The sequence below is a fragment of the Strigops habroptila genome, chromosome 2 (assembly GCF_004027225.2).
Source record: "Strigops habroptila isolate Jane chromosome 2, bStrHab1.2.pri, whole genome shotgun sequence".
NCBI lineage: Eukaryota > Metazoa > Chordata > Aves > Psittaciformes > Psittacidae > Strigops > Strigops habroptila.
In genome coordinates this window covers 60,020,612-60,039,520 of record NC_044278.2, presented here as the reverse complement: position 1 = coordinate 60,039,520, position 18,909 = coordinate 60,020,612, and the positions used below count along the sequence as shown (strand labels likewise).

General features: G+C 54.2%; 1 protein-coding gene and 1 long non-coding RNA gene across 2 annotated transcripts; one reads left to right on the top strand and one right to left on the bottom strand.

Annotated features, from left to right (window-relative positions):
• The first annotated feature begins 1,051 nt into the window (after nucleotides 1-1,051).
• LOC115604246 lies at nucleotides 1,052-8,379 on the top strand. Its single transcript, XR_003990185.1, has 4 exons — nucleotides 1,052-1,287; nucleotides 1,529-1,679; nucleotides 6,168-6,280; nucleotides 8,077-8,379. It is a non-coding gene; the product is annotated as an uncharacterized LOC115604246 (long non-coding RNA).
• A 5,512-nt stretch (nucleotides 8,380-13,891) lies between these two features.
• POU3F3 (POU class 3 homeobox 3) lies at nucleotides 13,892-18,298 on the bottom strand. Its single transcript, XM_030477159.1, has one exon. The coding sequence runs from the start codon at nucleotides 16,979-16,981 to the stop codon at nucleotides 15,662-15,664; it is 1,320 nt and encodes a 439-aa protein (XP_030333019.1). The 5' UTR covers nucleotides 16,982-18,298; the 3' UTR covers nucleotides 13,892-15,661.
• Nucleotides 18,299-18,909: the final 611 nt, after the last annotated feature.

Sequence of the window (18,909 nt, the reverse complement as noted above, 5' to 3'; positions counted from 1 at the left end):
AAAAAAACCAAAGAAAGGAGCAAATAAAAATAAATAGAATATAGAAAATAAAAAATAAGAAAAAAAATAAGGCGCAAATAAAAAGAGGAGGGGGAACTGGAGCAAATAACTCCGCCGCCGCGAACCCTCAACGTTCCCGCGGAGGAAGGGCGCCGGTAGCCACGGGGAGGGGCGGGCGGCGGGACCGGGCCCCGCTGCCCCCGGCGGTGCGAGCGGCGGGGCCTCCGCCTCCCGTTAGGTGGCGCTACAGACCTTACAACCACGTGCGCGGAGGGGAAAAGGGATCATCATCATCATCATCATTAAAAACCATAAACTCAGTGTCCGAAACGCGTAGAGCCCGCCCCGCGGAGGGCTGGGAGTGGGGGGACACCGGCGGCAGGATGCCCATTCACCTACCGCAGCCCCGCGGCCCGGCCCCCGGGGGCCCCGCAGCAAGGTGTGGGGGGACAAGCGGGCGACCAGGTCCCGGAGAGCCGCGCTCCTCCCGGGCGAAGAGCCTGGAGGGACGAAGGGACACACGACCGGTGCCCCAGACGGGTCCCGACCGGGGAGCCCGGCGGAACCCGCGCGCAGGTCGCCGTCCCTCCCCGCGTTCCTGTTCTGTTCCAAAAAGCTGCTCGGGCAATCTGCACAGCCGGCCTGCGCGCTGCTGGCTGAGGGTTTCATCAACAACCCCCCCACACACACTCCCCGTTTTTGTCTTTTCTTGGAGTCCCGTGTTTCCCCCGCTTTAGGACCCCGCACGTTTCCGGACAGCCCCCCGGTGGCCCGAGTCGGCGACCCGCCGGAGCGGGGCTGCCCTCGGTGCGCGGCTCTGCCCGTGACTCACACCGGGCATGGCGGGGACGGACGGGGATAGCGCTGCCGGGTGACAGCGCGGGTCCGCTCAAACACCGCGCACCGAGCCAGTGGCCGGCTTGGCGTCACTTCTCCACCCGGTCCCCAGCAGAAAGGCGGCCGCGTCCCCCCACCTGGGTTGCTGAGCGTGTAGGCGAACACCCCAGGAAGAGGTCAGGGCTCTCCCGGCGGAAAGGCCACCCCCCGCCCCGCACTCCGTCGCTGCTGTCGGGCAGTGAACTTCCCAGCGGGGTGAGTTCTCCTTTAAGAAAGTGAACTGTTCCTTATGCATATTTAAGGATGTTTGTCTGCAGCAGTGCCCAGCTGACGTGGGGCCGGAGGCTCACACGCGGGACCCGAATCCTCGGGGAGTAAATCATCCGCGCTTTACACGCACTCTCTGCCAGGGCTCCAGTGGGGAGCCCCTTGCCATTGCGCTAAACACATGTAAGTCAGAACCGGGCAGGGGACTGGGGGGGAGGAGGAGGAGGAGGGGAGGCTGAGTCTAGTTAGGAAGATGAGTGGGCTATTTTGTTCATTCCCATCATCAAAATCCAATTAAAAAAAGAAAAAAGTCAAAGAAAAGCAAAACCCCCCAACGGATAATAGAATTTAGGGCAAGAAATCTTGTCCTTGGACTTTATCTTTAGCTTTTTCTTTTGTTTTTTTCATGTTATTTCCCGCCCAGCCCAGGGGATCCTGACCCGCTCAGCATGCGTGCAGCCCTACGGTACCCAAGCAGTGGGGTTTCGGAGCTCCCCACTCCTTTCGCCCTCCCCGGCAGCGCTTTGCTGGGTGCGCAGGTGGCCGTGTGAGGAGCGGAGGGGAGCGCCGGGAGGGTGAGTAAACCCCTCGGTGCAGCCGGGGAAGGGGGCGGGAGGAGCTCTCTCTTCCCACCATCATTCATCACAGGGCTCCACCGCCGTAACGGGGGGGATCCCGAGCATCCCGGGGCCTCCTGGGGATGTGAGCGCCTTGGAAAAGCCCCCTCCGCGGCCAGGCACCCCTCCACCCATACGTGTACATACACTTCTCCTATACGCATAGGAAACGATAGGGTGTATGTGAAGGTCAGTGGAGCTCCAGTGGGAAGGAGCAACTTTCAGTGCTGTGCTCTTAGCGGTTTCCTGCCTTTTAAAGTGAACTTGTTCGAGTGTGTTATTCGAAATGTGGTTCAGTAGTTATGCCTTCAAATTAAGTTGCTTCTCGGTCCTCATTGGGAAAAGCAGACATGTGTCCTCAATTGTATAGTACAAAAAAAAAAAAAAAAAAAAAATAAAAAGAAAGAAAGAAATCTACTAGGTACTTTATGATTCCATCTGGAGAAATTAAAAGCCCAGAGCTGTAATGTTTATTCTTACATAGTTTACAAAAAAAGGGGGAAATGTGTGAGACACATGTCTCCAAATATAACCAAAGTGCTTTCCCTTCTGGTTAAAAAGTTGCATGCAAATGTTTTCATTTTAACACTCCCTGCCACCTGTACTTCGCGGAGAAACTTTTCTTGGCGTTAGTGATGAAGCACCAATAGTACTTATTAATGAATTAATTATTATTATGGCTGCTGAATTGACTTAAAGTGCTTTGGAGGCCAAACTAATCCATGTTAATCAGTTACAATTAATGGTGTTTCAGCTGCTGTCTTAAACAGTTTCACGGACAGAGTTGAGGAGGCTGTGCATGGGGTGTAAGGGGTGAGGGGTGCTCCGGAGACACCCCCTGGCTTTCAGCCCTACTCCCCGTGCCCTGAGGGTTCCTTTTGGGTTGCGGAAACCGGCGCAACGCTGTCCTGGTCCCTGCCTCTGGTCACGTAAAGGTGCCTGAGGTGACCAACTCCTCTTTCTCCTGCCGAAAGCTCCAAAGACTAAGGGACTGCCGGGCTTAGGAGCGAAGCCCAGTGGGGAGACCTCCCTCTGGAGTTCGCATTGTGGAGAGGGCAGCGGGCGAGGGCTTTGCTCGGCCGCTTCGGTCCGGGGCTTTTGTGTTGCGAACGGAGGCAGGGAGGCAGCGGCGGTCAGGGAGCCTGCGGGGCGCTGAGCCCCCCCGGAGGGCCAGGCTGCGGCCCCCGGCGGGGAAGGACCAGGGAAAGGGAAGGGAAGAAGGGGAGAGGGGGAAAAGCCCCCCAAGGGGACAAGCGGCAGCTGGGCCAGGCTCTGTGCACAGGCGGAATGGAGGGGCTGCCGCAAGGCCGGGGGCAGGAAAAGCCGGGGCGTGCAGCCGCGACACCGAGGAGATAGTCACCCCTGCCCTGACACTCCCCGGCTGCCGGCGGGTCCTGGGTGCTGGGGCGCCGGGCTCAGCGGGGGAGCTGAGGAAGGACAAAGCCTGGGAGGGGATTTAGGAGAGTTGGGCAAAGCCTGGGAGAGCCCCCGGTGGGCCGGAGGGGAGGAGTTGGGGGCAGCTGGTCGCGGGGCGGCCCGTTTGTGCCCGGCACGACGGCTGCGAAGAAGCGTCCCCGCCCCAATGGGTGAAACGCGGAAGCAGAGCGGGGCCGGCTCAGGTGGAGCGGGCGAAGGCTGGGGTCAGGCCGGGGGCCGCGCACCGGCAGCCCGCAGCCCCGGGGCGAGCTGGCGGCGGGGGGGGAGGGTGGCTGGACGCCCAGCTGCCACTGTTTTGACAGGGAAACGGGCTTTTCCACAGGAATAACGTGTCCCCCTCCCGAAGTTCGGGGTAGGAAAGAGGGAGATCAGGCAGTTCCCCCCGGGCTGGGTGCCGCATCCTCCTCGGAACCGGGAGAACTAGCGGAATGGGGCAACAGGGGGAGGGGGTGTCTTCCCGGGGGACACCAGGTGCCCCGAAGGATTGCTGGTCGGCAGAGACTCCCAATTCCCAAAAGTCACCCCCCACCTAAGCCTTCAATGTGATTATTCGCTCCCCACCCCCCTTTTTATTTGATGGCAGTCTGCAGAATGGCAATTGGGAACTCTTCTCCATCCCATCCTCTCTGGAATTGGGTTGCTGGGATTTTTTTTGCGGTTTGATTTTTCTTCTTCTTCCACTCCGGCTCTTTCTCAAAGATTCACCCTCTCTTATTTATTTATTTTTCCTTTTATCCCATTGACTCTGCTCTTAAGCTTTCGCTTAAGACGGGCAAGGAAAACACCAAACATCCCTCCCCCTATACGTGCAAACAGTACAGGGGTAGGTTTGTTGGAGAGCAGTAAACCAACCAAACAGAAGAACTTTTACCTGCAAGAAAAGATACTGCACAAAATCACACCCCCACCCCCACCACCCCCCGTCCCATATCGAATACAGCTGTAACTCAATTAAAATTGAGGGGAAAGATGCATTTTCCACGTGGGCACGAAACAAATAAGGCAGCAGCGGGCGGCCGCGTGGGTAGGACACCTCGGTCCTGCTCGTCACGCGTGGAATCGTTTTCTCCAGCTGGGGCGGGTGGCGATGTTCTCTCAGAGGTGCAGGAAACAAATCCTCGGCTCCCGTATATCACAAAAGCAGGCTGCGTTTGATGAAACCAACTTCTTTCTCCCCCTCTCTTCTTCCCTCCCTATTTTTATTTGTTTCCCTGGGTTGAGGGACCTAGGTGGTCAAGAATTAAAAAAAGAGGGGGAAAAAAGAAAACCAGCACTCGCGTTTGTGGCGGCACTTCGTCGTCGGGGCAGCACACCCGCCTGAGATTATTGCCGGGGATTTATTTGCATGCAGCTGCAAACCCACCCCCCGGGTGCTGACCGCTGCGCATAAAGGGCTGCCGGGGCCGGCCCCTGCCCGGCCGCCGCGGCTCCCAGCAGGGGCACGGCCCGGGAGCGGAGTGGGGGTGGTGGGTTTGGGAGCAAGTTTGCTCCCGACACAGCTTGGGGGGGGGGAATGTTACTGAGCCGGCAGCAGCAGCAGGGTCCCCAGCGCAGCCAGAGGCTGCAGGTGCGGGGGGTGGGATGGCTGGGTGGCAGCCGTGGCTCCCGCTGGCCTCGCTCACAGGAACCTCCGGGAAAAGCTTCCCCTAATGCACATGTCCCGGGAAAAAAGAACCGGTGCCCGATCATCGGGATTTCGTAGAGCTATTTTCAGTGCTTTGAAATTTGCACTAATGTTGATGCTCCCCAACTTCAGCCCAGCAGCGTTTGACGAGGGAGGTCTTAACCTTTGAAGCAACCTTTGAAGCTTTAGGTTCAGACTACCTCTGTCGCTCCTCCTGTATCCTCACGAACCTCCTCACGTTGCGAGGATGGATTTGGCTACCTCTGGGATCGGTGCATCTGCCTCCTAAGGCCTCCCTCTACCTCGGGCTAAGCCACCAGGTCTTCTTCCTCTTATCCCGGAGAGCCAGGCGAAGGCACAGGGCTCCCGGGGCTTGAACTTGCTCCTCTCCGAGCTCGGCGGGAACAAAAGCTGCCACCGGGGTCGGGGGGAGCCCCCGGGAGTGCTACTGTGGCCTGGCCCGGCTCCACCTCCGTGCAGGGAAGGAGGGAATTAGACCAGCCCCCCTCAAACTTTGGGGGGGCTCCTATCCATCTTTCTGCCTTAGGGCCAGCATGGGTCTCGAGGAGAAGGGGAACGCAAAATTGGATGCGAGGAGCTCAATTATTTTGGCAGAGGAAACGGACGTTCCCTCTCCACGCAGGCTCCTTCCTCAGGCCGGGCAGGAGCGGGGAGGGAAGAGGAAGGGGGGGGGAGGCTTGCACTGGGCGTTTCTGCCAAATCCAGGAGGCTGCGGAGCGGGGGTCTGCCAGGCGGGGGGGGTGGGGAGGGGAGCGCAGCGCCGGGTGGGTCCTTCCACGGGGAAAACCGCCCCGAGAGGGCGAAGCTGGAAGGACAATGGAGATACACGCACACACAGACAGAGACGCTCGCCCCCCCCCCCCCGCCTTAGGCTCCCCACGGCGGTGCGTGGGGATGTCGCGCTGCACCTCGGTCAGGCCACGCCGCGGTGGTGGTGGGATGAATCCCGTCTCCCTGTGACAGGCCAGGGACACACACACACGACACCCCGGCTGGAGGGCACCCATTCCACCCCGCCGGGCCGCCCTGTCCACCGCGGACACCCCCCGTGCGGCCCGGCCGGGCTGCGGAAGCACAGGAGCACACAACCTCCTCGCTGCCCCTCGTCCTCCCCAGAGCACGGAGTGTGCGTGTGGGGTCCTCCAACCCCCTGCCTCGTGGAAACTGGGGAATAGCGGGCCTGGGGAGCTTGGGCGAAGCAGGAAGCGCCCTTGGGCAGCGCTCAGGGGTGCGGGTTAGTGGCGAGAGTGGCCGGGAGAAGTGCGGGGAAAGGCATGAGGGGATGGAACCATTTGCAGGCTCCGTGCGGAGCGGGGGGGTGGGGGCTGTCATCTTTGTTTTGGTTGTGTTGTCTTGTTTTCCAGGGGATTGGGACAATAGCTGGAGTGGATTATTCATTCCCGTAGGCAATACTTCCCTGTATGGGCTTCAGGATGCAGTTGGAGGCTTGGGAACAAAGCGGGCATCTAATGTCAAGGTAACTGGTCCCCTTCCTTTGTTTATGCTATTGTTAATGACGGGGCTCGCTCAGCCCTGGCCTCAGCCCTGCTGTATGGCATTAGTACTGGCTTGAGAGAATAGGCAGGACAATTAAAAATCCAACCCAAACCCCAGAACAGCAGCAGCAGCAGCACCCAGCCCAGTTCTCCAGGTAAAACATGCCTCTTCTAGGCTACTGAGAATGACATTGTCATCTCGCCTGGTATTCACAGAAACACACGTACCATTCGTGAGATTAAACACGTCCGTATCTGTCATTAACACCAAGGGGAGACACCGTAACCCCGTCCTTCAGCCCAAAATCAAAAGAGAAAAGCATTATTTTCAAATACCCACTATTACAGCATGAGGGAATTCTCACCACGCTAAGGCAAAGAAAAATATCTAACAAAATAATTCTTTTAATTAGGATAATCTGAAAGTAGCAGAAACCTGAGCATTTATTGACTCATTTTCTTCTTCTCGAGGTAGTGGATGGTATTTAAAGTTCAACATTTCACACAGCTCCTTGTTTAGTTTAATTTCCTCGACAATCTAGGCGATTTCAGTAAACTGAGTTAAGAATTTTGGTACACATTTGAGTATGGATCTGCATAAAATAGGGAAGGCGGCAGAACTGGGGAGAGGATGTTTTATTATTTTAGGGAGAGAAGGGAGTGTATGTTTGTGTGTGTGTGTATGCGTGTGAGAGAAAGAGAAACAAATGGAGAGCTTTGCACCTTGCGTTTGGTCTATGGCTTTACTGTGGACTCTGGAATAAATATCTATTAGATTTCTCTGAGAAATGTCCTACTTGGGCAGATGGACCCCTGTTTTGAATGAGAGCTCCAGAAGATGAAAGAAATGTGTGTGACTCCAGCACGATTCTTCACCAACACACCCCTCCTTTTTCTTCCCCCCTTTCAGAAAGATTAGTTTCAGCTCTGCTATCCTGGGCCCACTTTCTGTCGAGGAAGGGATATAATAATGATCAATGCCCAGCACTCCTCATGTCTGTCGTACTTGGTAAATATTCACAATGTCTTCAACTTGGAGGGGAGGTGGAAAGATGAGCTCAGACTCAGCTTCAGAGGATGTCCCCATCCTCTGGCTCTCACAAGCACTCACACAGAGAGCAGAAAAAATCCAGATAACCAAACCAACCCATTCAGAAGACCCTCCAGCCCACACCTCCCCTACAGCCACGCACTTAGTTTTTTTATTTCAGCTGCCTGCTCAGTGAAGTGGTCTATGTACACCAGGTTACCTGGCTTTGTGTGACCAGATCAGGGTGTAAGTTAGTACTCCAGTTGGAAATGGAGCCTAGAGTTGTTGAGCAAACAGTTCCCACTTGCCTGTAGCGTGGACTGAATGCTGTATAGTCAGCTCTATGGAGCGGTGGCAGGGAAGTAGCACCAAGCATTTCCAAAACTAATAGCACAAAGGTTACTATATATAAAACGTTTATACAGCCCACACTGCCTCAAGTTGTTTAAATTTCGGTTTGATGCACATAAATATAGCAGCCATGCGGTTCCCCATTTGCCAGTCCCTGCTTTTTTAAATCAATTCATTTCAAATTGAAAGAATGGCCCCAGACACAAGATAGTCAACAACCCTTTGGCTTTCTCCACTCAACGTGGACATCAGGAAGAAATAGCACCTGTCTTTGTCATTTCACATGCGTATCTCGGTGCCTTGGTGTTGTGTTTAAGAGCAGGCCTACTACCAGTGCAGGTAGCAGTCCCCAGCTGTTTTCCCACTTCTAATCCATTTTTCCCCTTCTCGGCTTAGTCTCCTTCCTAGGAAGAAATAATTCTGCTGGGACCCCTTGCCTAGACTTTGGAGGGCATGGCACAGAAGTGTAATCGGAAAGCACTATCCCTGTGGATAGAAACTCTCCTCTCTATGGTGCACCTTGCAAGAAAGGCAGAGAGGGGACAGTTGGAGTGACCTGGCATCGAGGAGCAGCAACCCACTTCATGCTACTGCGGAGGAAAGTTTGTTTCCAAACCAAATATGCTATGGTGCTCAGTACTGGCATCAAGTCAGTTCGAGCCATCCCAGGTCTTAAAATAAAGATCTCCATTTGTGGCACACCTGTGAGCTTGCCTTGCTAAACCTTCCCTGTTTGCGTTGAAGGTATCGAGCTAATGTAACGCCATCTTTTCACCCTACTGATGTGCTCAATAGGAACAATTCAGAAAAGTTCTGTTTAGCTTCCCCCCCCGCCCCTTGTAGCTGAAGAAATGCAAGCTATCAGAAACAAGCCTATGTTTGAAGGTACAGTTTTCAACATGTGAGTGGGAAACATATGTACTGGCACCATTCAACCACTCTGTAAGGGCTGCGCTTGGATTTTGGCTTTTAATCTCAACTCTGCTAGAGAGAGAGAGAGATGCAAAATGGAAGGGAATGTGATTATTTATGCTGTAGCCTTGTGATACTCATCCTATAACCGTTGGGGAGAGAAGCAAAACACTCTGCTGTAGCTTTGAGTGAGCCTGAGTTTCAGGGGGACTCTTGTCTTCACAGGTTCTCATTTCACTGCCTTTTCTTCCTTTGGTATTTGTTATATGGGATTTTTTTCTTTTCTTTTTGGTCGGCTGTTCTACGTTTTAAAGTGAGTAGAGACTAAACCCTGCTGGGAGAGAGCTCCCTCGATCACAAACTCACGTTTGGAAAATGCCTACCAGCCTCTACCACCCCCCTTCAAGCCATCCTCCCCCTTTCAGGGGAGAAAAGAAAAACTTAAAAGCAAAAGGGGGGGGGGGGGGAGGGAGGAGGGAGCACCCCCTGATTCCTCAGTGACCTGCACAGCTCGGACAGGCTCCTGCAGACAAACCCCGTCGGAAAAATATATATAACAATAATAAACCCCCCTACATGCCTGAACTTTTAACGTGGCTTGGGTTTTGTGCAATTCAGGCTCAATTTTAGCACTTTCAAGAGGAAAAAATAAAGGGGGGGGGGGCGAAGGGGGAAAGAGAGGAGGGAAGAAAGTTTGGGTTTAACTCTGTTGCTAGAAAAGCACCACAACTAACCCCCAGATATCAGTGAAAGCAGCCAGCGGCCCCTGCAGCCAGTGCCCCCCGTCCCAAAGGCAGGCAGCCCTTCCCACGGGCTGGCGGGGAAGTTCTTTGGTGCTGCTGAAGCCACACATACAGATATATATATATCTATCTCATACACACACATCTTTATATATAGCTTTATATGTAGGTGTCTAGTCTATGTTTAAATAATCCTATCTATACACACAGTCCTCCTCTGATGAGGTCATTCTCCCATATATACGAGATTGGGTGCGCGATGCCAGAATCGAACGCCAAGAGCTTATCTTCAGCGCTCTAAGAGCAATGTAATGTCAATGTTAGCAGAAAGGGGAAATACATTTTTGGAGAGAAACATTCAACAAGGTGTCCCTGAAGGCGTTTCTCCTGCCCTCCTCAGCCGAAGTAGCCGGGCACTTTATGCCAAACAGAATCATGTCGGAACAAGGGACTGACTCCTGCTCCAGAGCCAGGACAGGCAGCACCCCACATGTGGGTCTGTGCCAGGCTGGGGCTGCACCTCGACGTTTTTACCTCCCCCTTTCTCTTCCCTGGGCGACGCTCGCCTCTCCAACCTGCTAGTCGCCTGCAGCTTATTTATTTTTATTATTATTTTCTTTCTTCCCCTGTGGTTCCAAACGTCTTAATGTTTTTTTGATTTCAGGAAACTCAAAACGGAAGGGGGGATGCTACTTGAAAGTGTGACTCAAAAAAAAAAAAAAAAAAAGAGAAAGAAGGTTTCGCTTTACAGCCATCAGTAGCACCAGGAGACAGCTCCATTAAAAAAGTAGTTTTCCACTGCTCTTGAAAAGCCGTTATTTTTTACATCGCTTTTAGGAAGATAGATTAACAAAACATCACATTTCAAGCCACTCTGATCTGTAATTAAATGGAGGAGCCGGTTTGTATTCTCCCATGGCTTTTACAGAAGTTGCAGTGATCCAAAGTCAGGTTGCTGTGTCAGAGTGGCATTTTTATTAATGAGAATACAAAAAGCTTGCATATTCTTAGCCCGGTTTGAATTTAGTTGCTAAGCAACCGCTGTATGGTAATTCATCCGCGAAATTTAAATCTTGGAGAAAGGAGCCTGCGTTTTCCTCAATGGTCGCCACGAGGAAAACAACTTGTGGGACCCGCAGCAGCTGCCGCCGCGGCACCGCGCCGCCCGCCCGCCGGCTCCCCCCGGGGCTGCCCCGCTCCGCCGGGAACTCCGGCCCGCCCGCCCCTCCCTGGCCGCCGCACTCCGCCGTCCGGGCAGCCGCGATGGGGAGGGAGCGCGGCCGGGCACCGCCGGACGCCCCGTCGGCGCTGCCCCGGGCCGGCCTTCCACGTGTGGGGAAACGCGGCCCGGGCACCGTTCTCCCTGGGTGAGGTGCGGCCCCCAGGGAGGAGAAGGAAGGAAGGGGGGTCGGGTGCCGGCGCGGCCCCGACAGCGCGGCCCCGTGGGCGCTCCCGCGGCCCCGCTGCTCCTTTGACGGCGGGGAGAACAGGGTCGGCGGCCAGCCTAACCCCGCTAGGCCTTAGCCCCTTAGCTTTTTGTCTCGCCAAAGCCTCTCAGCCCCAAAAATAAGCTCCCGAGTGCCGTGACACCGGTCCCGCGGGGCCGCCCGCCTCCTCTCTCTTTCCCCTCTCTCCCGCCGGCCATTGCAGGCAGAGCCCGCTCCGTTATGCTAAACTCCAACTGAGAATACCGGTGGGGTAACCACCTCTCTGCATCACCTCCCCTCGCTCCATCCATCCATCCGGCCGGCAGGCCGGCCGGCTATAGGCCACCACGCTCCTCGCCATCCCCGGTTTTAGCAAACCTGGTCCCTGTCCTAAAGCGCTCTCTCCACGCCTGCCACCGAGGCCGGGACTTGTTGCATCCCTTTCCGAGTTTGATTAATTACCAGGGAACTCCAGCAAAGTAAAGTACATGTGGCGAAGAAGCTCTCGCCTAGAGTTTGGTCCTGCAGCCTTCCAGGCACAGGGGTGATTCTTCCACCCCGGGCAAACCCGAACAAGCCTTTCTGCGCCTCAGACAAATATCCCTGGATAAATGTATAGAAGTATTGAGTTTGCCGTAGCTGGAAGATGTTGATCATTTATTACAAAAATAAACGAATAAATACAACAATATATTGTTGCTTTACGACAGGATAAATATTTTACAAATATATAATTTAAAAAAGCAGATTTAATTGTTAAAATTATTTAAAATATTACAACTTACGGATAAAATTATCAATAGTATATACTGCATTTCATAGTAGAACCGATTATTCTCTAAGCGTTCCATTGAAAACCAGTCATACAAAACAAGTTTTGAGCATCGTCATGTGCAAACACGAGCCACTACATTAAAGCATAAGGATTCTGGAAAGATCACTTTCCTAGAGGAACCGCTGCGTTTTTAAACCAAAGTAGAGCTCCCTGCTAAATTCCAAGAGATACGCAGACCAACGGCAGTGAGATGGCTGTTTTCAATACACCTGAAAATGATTTCTTGTGTACAGGCTCGACGGGGGAAGGATGGGATGGGAGGGAGTGAGGAGACTGGGGACCACAGGATATGAAAATGTAAACTATAAATAAGCACATCTCGGGATTACCCAGACTGATCAAACAGAACTTTGTAAAACATTTGGCTTTCCTTTAGGCAGAACAGCAGAAAGAAAAAAAAAAGGGGGTGAGAAAAAAAAGGGAGTAAGGAAAATGATGCCGACTCAATTACCAAGCACAGAACACTGATATTAGAAATGAACACAATTACTAAATTCATTAAGAGATCTGGCGATATATAACAATATTTTCATTATTTACACGTGTAACCATATAACCCTTAGCGCAAACCCTCTCAGTGATTATCTACCTCTCGTTATCTCACAGCTTCACAACCCTGAAATTCCTAAATACATTCAAAGGGTTCCGTTTCTCGGGGAGTGGGGAGGGGGGGTAGAGCCTCTGGCCTCACTTTTTATGCGTGACAGGTCCACGGAACGGGCACGTTTCGCCGGTCCCACCGACCGAAGGTTGCCCCCCCCCGCCCCCGCCTGCACCCCGGCTTTTCTGAGGCATCCTCCCCCCCAAGGTTGCCTTGTAATAGAAACCAGTGTGAAGTCTCACGTTGGCTCTTTGTTGTCAACCGAATCGAGGAACCAAATACCGCTCCGAAATTTAAACAGCCCTTCTCCCCGCCTAATAAACCGCTCCTCTTCACGCGTGGAAAAGAGGATCCCACCTCCCGCCTTAACGGGGCCCGGCGCTCCCCCCCCCCCCCCCCCCAGCAGCGACATGAGCCGGCAGCTTTTGCTAAAACGAACAAAAGAAAGACCGTCCTTTACCCTTTCGGGGTTTCTTTCCCTTTGTTGGGTTGGGGTTTTTTTCCCCCTTCCCCCCTCCCCTTTTTTCCCTCCGTGTCAGTGGGGCCTTTCGGATTTCACAAATCAAACCGACGGTGATATTTTACTACGAGCTGGTGGTAAAATAACGCATCCCGGCGCCAGGCTCTCAGGTTGCCTTTGATTTATGGACTGACACAAGGCCTAATCTGAAAGGAAGAAATGTTTGTTGTTCCTACAGCAGTTTTCGGGGGGTTTAACCCCCTGCCTCAATAGCACGTAGAGTAAATGGGGAGGACGAAGGGAAGGAGAGGAAGGTGAAGAAGGAGCCACGGGCGAGATGGACCATAAATGAAAATCTTATTCTCCGGTAGATTATCGGTGGGGGCGGGTGGAGGCGGGAGGTGCAGCTCTGTAGTTCCCACAACCTCCCCGCTTGAAAATGAAGAGAGCGGAGACGGTGGTTCACTTGTCCCTATATCGCAATAAATTATAGCAGATAAATCTGACAGGCAGGTTTAGCGCATCCACCGGCATCTCCAACGTTACCAGCACACGCGTGTGTTTGCAAAGGAGGTATGGCAGCGCTGAGGCAGGGTGGGGGAGAAAACTACACTACAACACTTCACACCCCATAGAAAAACCCTAAACCAACAACAGCAACAACAACAGCAACAGCAACAACAGAAACGGTGAACCAGGCGGACCGCACGTAGGACGGGATAAAGTATTATTCTAGTGGAAGAAAAAAAAAAGTAGCTTCTTAAATTATAAATACAAATATTTATACAGACATAAAATGCGTCAAAATAAATTATGGCCTACCCCCCCACCTCCCCTCGCCCTTCGCCTCAGTTTGAAAAGAGGGCAACCAAGAACGAACTTTTGGAGCCAGCCCTGCTCCGGGCACCGGCCCTTCCCGGGCCCTGCCGGGCCAGCCTAACCCGCCCCGCACGGCCCTCTCTGCGGCAAGGGGGGCTTTCAGCATCCCTAATGTCGCCTTCCTTCCCCACGGCGGGGGGGCCCTGCGCTGATGGAGGAGACCACGGAGATGTGCCGGCCGGGCAAGGAGGGGATGAAGGGGGATAGCCCCTGGGGTACCGGAGGGAAGGCGACACTGCCCGGGCGAGCGGCTCAGACCCCCCCATTTTCCTCTCACTTCATCATTTGCAATATTACCCTTCAGAGAACTTTGTGTTTTTTTCGACACAGTGTTTATGCATCAGACACAGACTATTTCATTCTAACAAATTTATTTTCTCAATCAGCTCTTACGGAATCACTACTCAAATTAAATTACAATCAAATTATCACATCAAAAGATACCCTTATTACCTAACAACTGTCCATATTTTCATTTCATTTTGATTTGTGCTCGTCTGAAAAAAACACGTAATACAAGATCTGGGGAAAAAATAAATTACCGTTTTGCAGCAGTTCATAGGTATTCTGAATAAAATATTAAAAGAAGTCATTTAATGAAAATATAAAGCAAATTTTTTTTTTTTTTCTTTTTTTAGATCAACAACGGATCTAACAATTCTATATTGCCGTCTTTTTGAAAAGTCTGTTTATTAAAACCTACCAAAAACACTGCTTGGAAATGGCAGTATTATATAATCACATCCACAGCACCCATTCAATCAAAGTTGGCAACGGATTTAGGAGAGGAGAAGTTCAGATAAGTGCAGCTGCAGATGCTCAGTCCTTCTAAATCCCTTTATCTGAATCAGTCCAGAAATAAAAAATAAAAATATTAATAAAAAAAATATTAGCAGTGGATTTTTTTTTTTTTTTTATGACTCTTCCATGATGATTGGCAGCCGTCAGGAGCAGGACTTTGACAGCCCTAAATTATTTCCCTTTCTCTCGCTGGTTCCCTTAATTCATGCAAAGTCCTTCTACAGAGCTCGAACTTTAGGGACCAACAACCTCTCCTTCTCCCACCCTCCCCCCGGCGTCCGTCCCTCCCCCCCTTTTCTCCTCAGGGTCAGTTTTTCGGCATGAGGGCGTTTATTTCCATATTTTTTTGTTCTATAGCTATACCTATATATATAGATAAATATATATATATGTATTTGCTTCCCTATGCAGTCTGCTTGTTTTTAGTGCTGTGTGCATATTTTCTTTTCCTTTTTTTTTTTTTTTTCTTTTTTTCCTGGAAAAAGTGGCCCCTTTCATTTTGCAGAATATATAGATATATAGATATATATGTTTTCAGAGTGGATGTCTGCCTTGCACCAAAATCCTACGGTTTGGCCAAGAAAAACAGGGTGCTGGAATGCAGCAGGCACCCTCTGATTAACCAGATTATTTTGCTTCTGCTTCCCTATTTTTCTTTTTTGATTGCTCCCATTCGGAAAAAAAAAAAAAAAAAAAAGGGAGAGAAAAAAAATTAAAAAAGGAAAGAAAAGGGGAAAAAAAAAAAGGAAGGAGAGAGAAAGGAGAAAAAAAGTTTCCGTGATTCATAGAAGAGAGCCCTTTTGGGGATAGGGGGGAGAGTGCGGGGGGGGGGGGAGGAGGGGAGAGAAGAGGCGCAGACACCAGTGGTGCTCCTTGCTGCGAGAGGGGGCTAATTTGGAGAGTGAAAATACAAATAAAAATAATAATAATTAAAAAATAAAATTAAAAAAGAAGCTTGAGCCCACCCGCCTAAGCCCTCTCCCCACAGCCACCCCCCCGGGCACAGCTGCAGTTTTGGTGCATTACGCTTCTCCACCCCGCTTTCCCAACGCGGTCTGAACGCTCTCGCTCGGATCGACCCTTCTCCACCGCTCCCTATCGGTATCGATCTTATATATATATATAGATATAGATGCACGCGTCTATCCATATATATATAAACACAAGCAGTCTGAACGAGCCTGGATCGTGTGTGTGTGTGTGTTTGTGTGTGTGTGTGCGTGTGTGTGAGTGTGTCCGGGTGAGCGGGCGGCTGTGCGCGCCGGTGGCGGTGGCTGTGCCCGTCCCGGCCCCCTCGCCCCCCGGCCCGCCCGTCGGTGCCCCTCACTGCACGCTGGCCTGCAGTCCGTGGTGAGGAGGCGGCGTGTCGGAGTTGACGGTGCCGACCTGGGAGTAGACATCATCGGGGGTCTGCTGCTGGATCCCCGGGGGGGTCATCCGTTTCTCTTTCTGCCTCCGATTGCAAAACCAAACCCTGACCACCTCCTTCTCCAGCTGCAGGCTGTCCGCTAGGTTCGTAATCTCCTGGGCGGAGGGCTTGGGGCATTTCAGAAAGTGGCTCTCCAAGGCCCCCTTGACACTCACCTCGATGGAGGTCCTCTTCTTCCTCTTCCTGCCCTGGGCGGCGATCTTGTCGATGCTGGTGGGGCTGCCCGTGGAGGAGTCGGCTTCCTCCAGCCACTTGTTCAACAAAGGCTTCAGCTTGCACATGTTCTTGAAGCTGAGCTGCAGGGCCTCGAAGCGGCAGATGGTGGTCTGCGAGAAGACGTTGCCGTAGAGGGTGCCCAGCGCCAGCCCCACGTCGGCCTGGGTGAAGCCCAGCTTAATCCGCCGCTGCTTGAACTGCTTGGCGAACTGCTCCAGGTCGTCCGAGGTCGGCGTGTCCTCGTCCGAGTGCGGGTCGTGGCTGTTGACGCCGCCGTGGTGCGGCGGGTGGTGGCCGGGGTGCTGGTGGTGATGGTGGTGGTGGTGCCCGGGGTGCTCGCCTAGCTCCGGCGTCTCGCCGCGCACCAGCCCCGGGTGCACCAGGCTCTGCCCGCCGGGGGGGGGGCTCAGCATGCCGTTCACCGTGAAGCCCCCGGGCTGCGAGTAGAGGAGCGACTGCTGCTGCTGCTGCCCGCCGGCCATGGAGGGCAGGTGGGCGGCCGCCGCCGCGCCCCAGGCCGCCGGGTGCCCCTGGTGCGGGGGGCCCAGGTGGGGCGGCCGGTGGTGCAGCGCCGCGCCCGAGTGCAGGTCGTCGCGCCCGCCGCTGCCCTTGACGTCGGGCGGCGGCGGCGGCTGCTGGGGGCTGCCCGTCATGCCCACGGGGCTGCCGGACCAGGGCGAGCCCGCTTCGGCGGCGGCGGCGGCAGCGGCGGCGGCGGCGGCGGCGGCGTGGGGCAGGGCTGTCACCCACTGGTGGGCATGGCTCAGCATATGGCCGCCGTTGCTGGCGGCCATGGCGCCCGGCATGAAGTCGCTCTGGACCATCTTGGCCGCCGGGTCGCCGCGGTACCCGCCCGCCACCGAGGTGACGGCCACGCTGCCCGGCTGCATGCCGCCGCCGCCGCCGCCGCCGCCGCCGCCCGAGTCCGCGTGGACGATGGAGCCGGCCGCCAGGATGCCGTTGCCGGGGAGGTAGGGGTTAGAGGTGGCCGCGGCCATCCCGCGCCCGCCGCCCGCCGCTCGCCCCCGCCGCGCCGCCGCCGCGCCGCCGCCGCCGGCTGCCGGGCGCCCGCCGCGAGCGCCCTTGCCCGGCGCTGCCGGGGCCGCCGCCCGCGCCGCCGCCGCCGCCGCCGCCTTCCCAGCCTCGCCGGGGCGCCGGGGCGCGGGGTTCACCTGCTAGCGCTCCGCGGCGCGCAGTCCTCCGCCCGTCCGCCCGCCGTCCTGGCTCCGCTCCGCGGCTCCGCGGCCCTTGCAGCCGCCGGCTCTCGCTTCGCCTCGCTTTCCTTCTCCTTTTTGTTTTGTTTTTTGTTTTTTGTTTTTTTTTTTTCTTTAAATCGCTTTTCTCGTCGTCTTCTTTTTTTTTTCCGTCTTTTTCCAAAAACAAGGAGAAATATTTAGCTGTACATCTATTTTTCCTCCGCCGCCTTCTCGCCCGAGTTTGCAGCTCGCAGGGAGGAAACCAAACAAAGGCTAAAAAGCGAAAAAGAAGGGGGGGGGGGGATCAAAAAGCCCCCGTGCCTTCTCCCCTCGGCTCCCCTAGGAGTACATCTCCACCTCTCAGCCTTCCCCTCTCAGGGCGAAACTTTTCCTTTTCTTCTTCCTTTAAGGCTTTGTGTGTGGGTATATTTTCCTTTTTTTTTTTTTTCCTTTCCCCTCTGTCTCTTTCTCTCTCCGCGTCTTTCTCGCTCTCCTCGGCTCCTCGATCTCCTTTTGCTCTTTTATTCGCAAGTTTTGTTGTTGGTGTCCTAAGAAAACTTCCTGTGATGATGATGGTGGTGATGGTGGTGATGATGCATTTCTCAAAGTTGTGCTGGTGCTGGAGCACTTTGTCCCCTTTGAAACAAGAGTCCCGCCGGAGCCTTCTTGCGAGAGTCACGCTCTGGATAAGACATTTTGTTTTCCTCTCTCTCTACCTTTCCTTTAGGCGGTTAGAAAAAAAAAAAAAAAAAAAAGACCCAAAAAAAAAAAAAAAAGAGAAAAAAGTTGAAATTTCTCGTTACCTCGCGAATTGTTTCTCTCCCTCTCCCGCTCTCTCGCTCTCTCGCTCGGTTTGTTGTTTTGGTTGTTGGTTTGTTGGTTGGTTGGTTGATTGTTGGTTGTTGGATTTTTTTTTTTTTGGTGTTTGTTTTGCTTTTTATTTTAATTCCAGCAGTTGGTCGAGGGAGGAGGCGGAGGAGGAGCGCCTTGCTGGAGAGGTGTGGGTATGTGTGTGTGCATATATGGTATCCTTTATACACTAACTCCAGCCGGGAAGTTGGCTGCCGGGCTGGCAGCGCGCACTGGCGGTGCCGGAGTCCCGCCGCTCGCCTCTCCCCGCCTCCCTCTCCCGGGCCGTGCCCGCGCCCTCCCTCCCTCCTCTTTCCCCTCCTTCCCTCCCCTCTTCCCTCTTTTCCCTCCCTCCTTTCCCTCCCTCCCTCCCGCCGTCTGCCCCCTCCTCCGCCCCGCGCCACCGCCGCCCGCGCCGCCACCACCCGGCCCCGCCGCGAGGAAGCCGGCTGCCGCCGATTGGCTGCCGGCGCCGTGACGGACAGCCCGCCGCCGGCCGCGCGTCCCCCCTTCCGGCCGTTCCGATTGGCTGCCTTTTAATTTAGGCAAAGTGGCGTCGGAGCTGGAAGTTGTGTGTGTGTGTGTGTGTGTGTGTGTCGTCCCCCCCCTTCCCTCCATCCCTTCATCCCTCCCTCCTCCATCCCTCCTCCCTCCGCCCCTTAACTCTTCCTGCCCGGCGGACACACGCACCTCGGGGCTCTCCCGCCGCTCGGGCAGCGGCGAGCGCGGGGGGGAGCGGGGGGGGGCGGTGGCGGAACGCAGCTTATAATTAGTAATAATAATGACGACAACAACAGCAATAATAATAACAACGAGGCTGGCCACGGGTAGGAACGTTTAGTGGGCCACCGCCGTGCACACGCCGTCCACTCTCCCCCGGC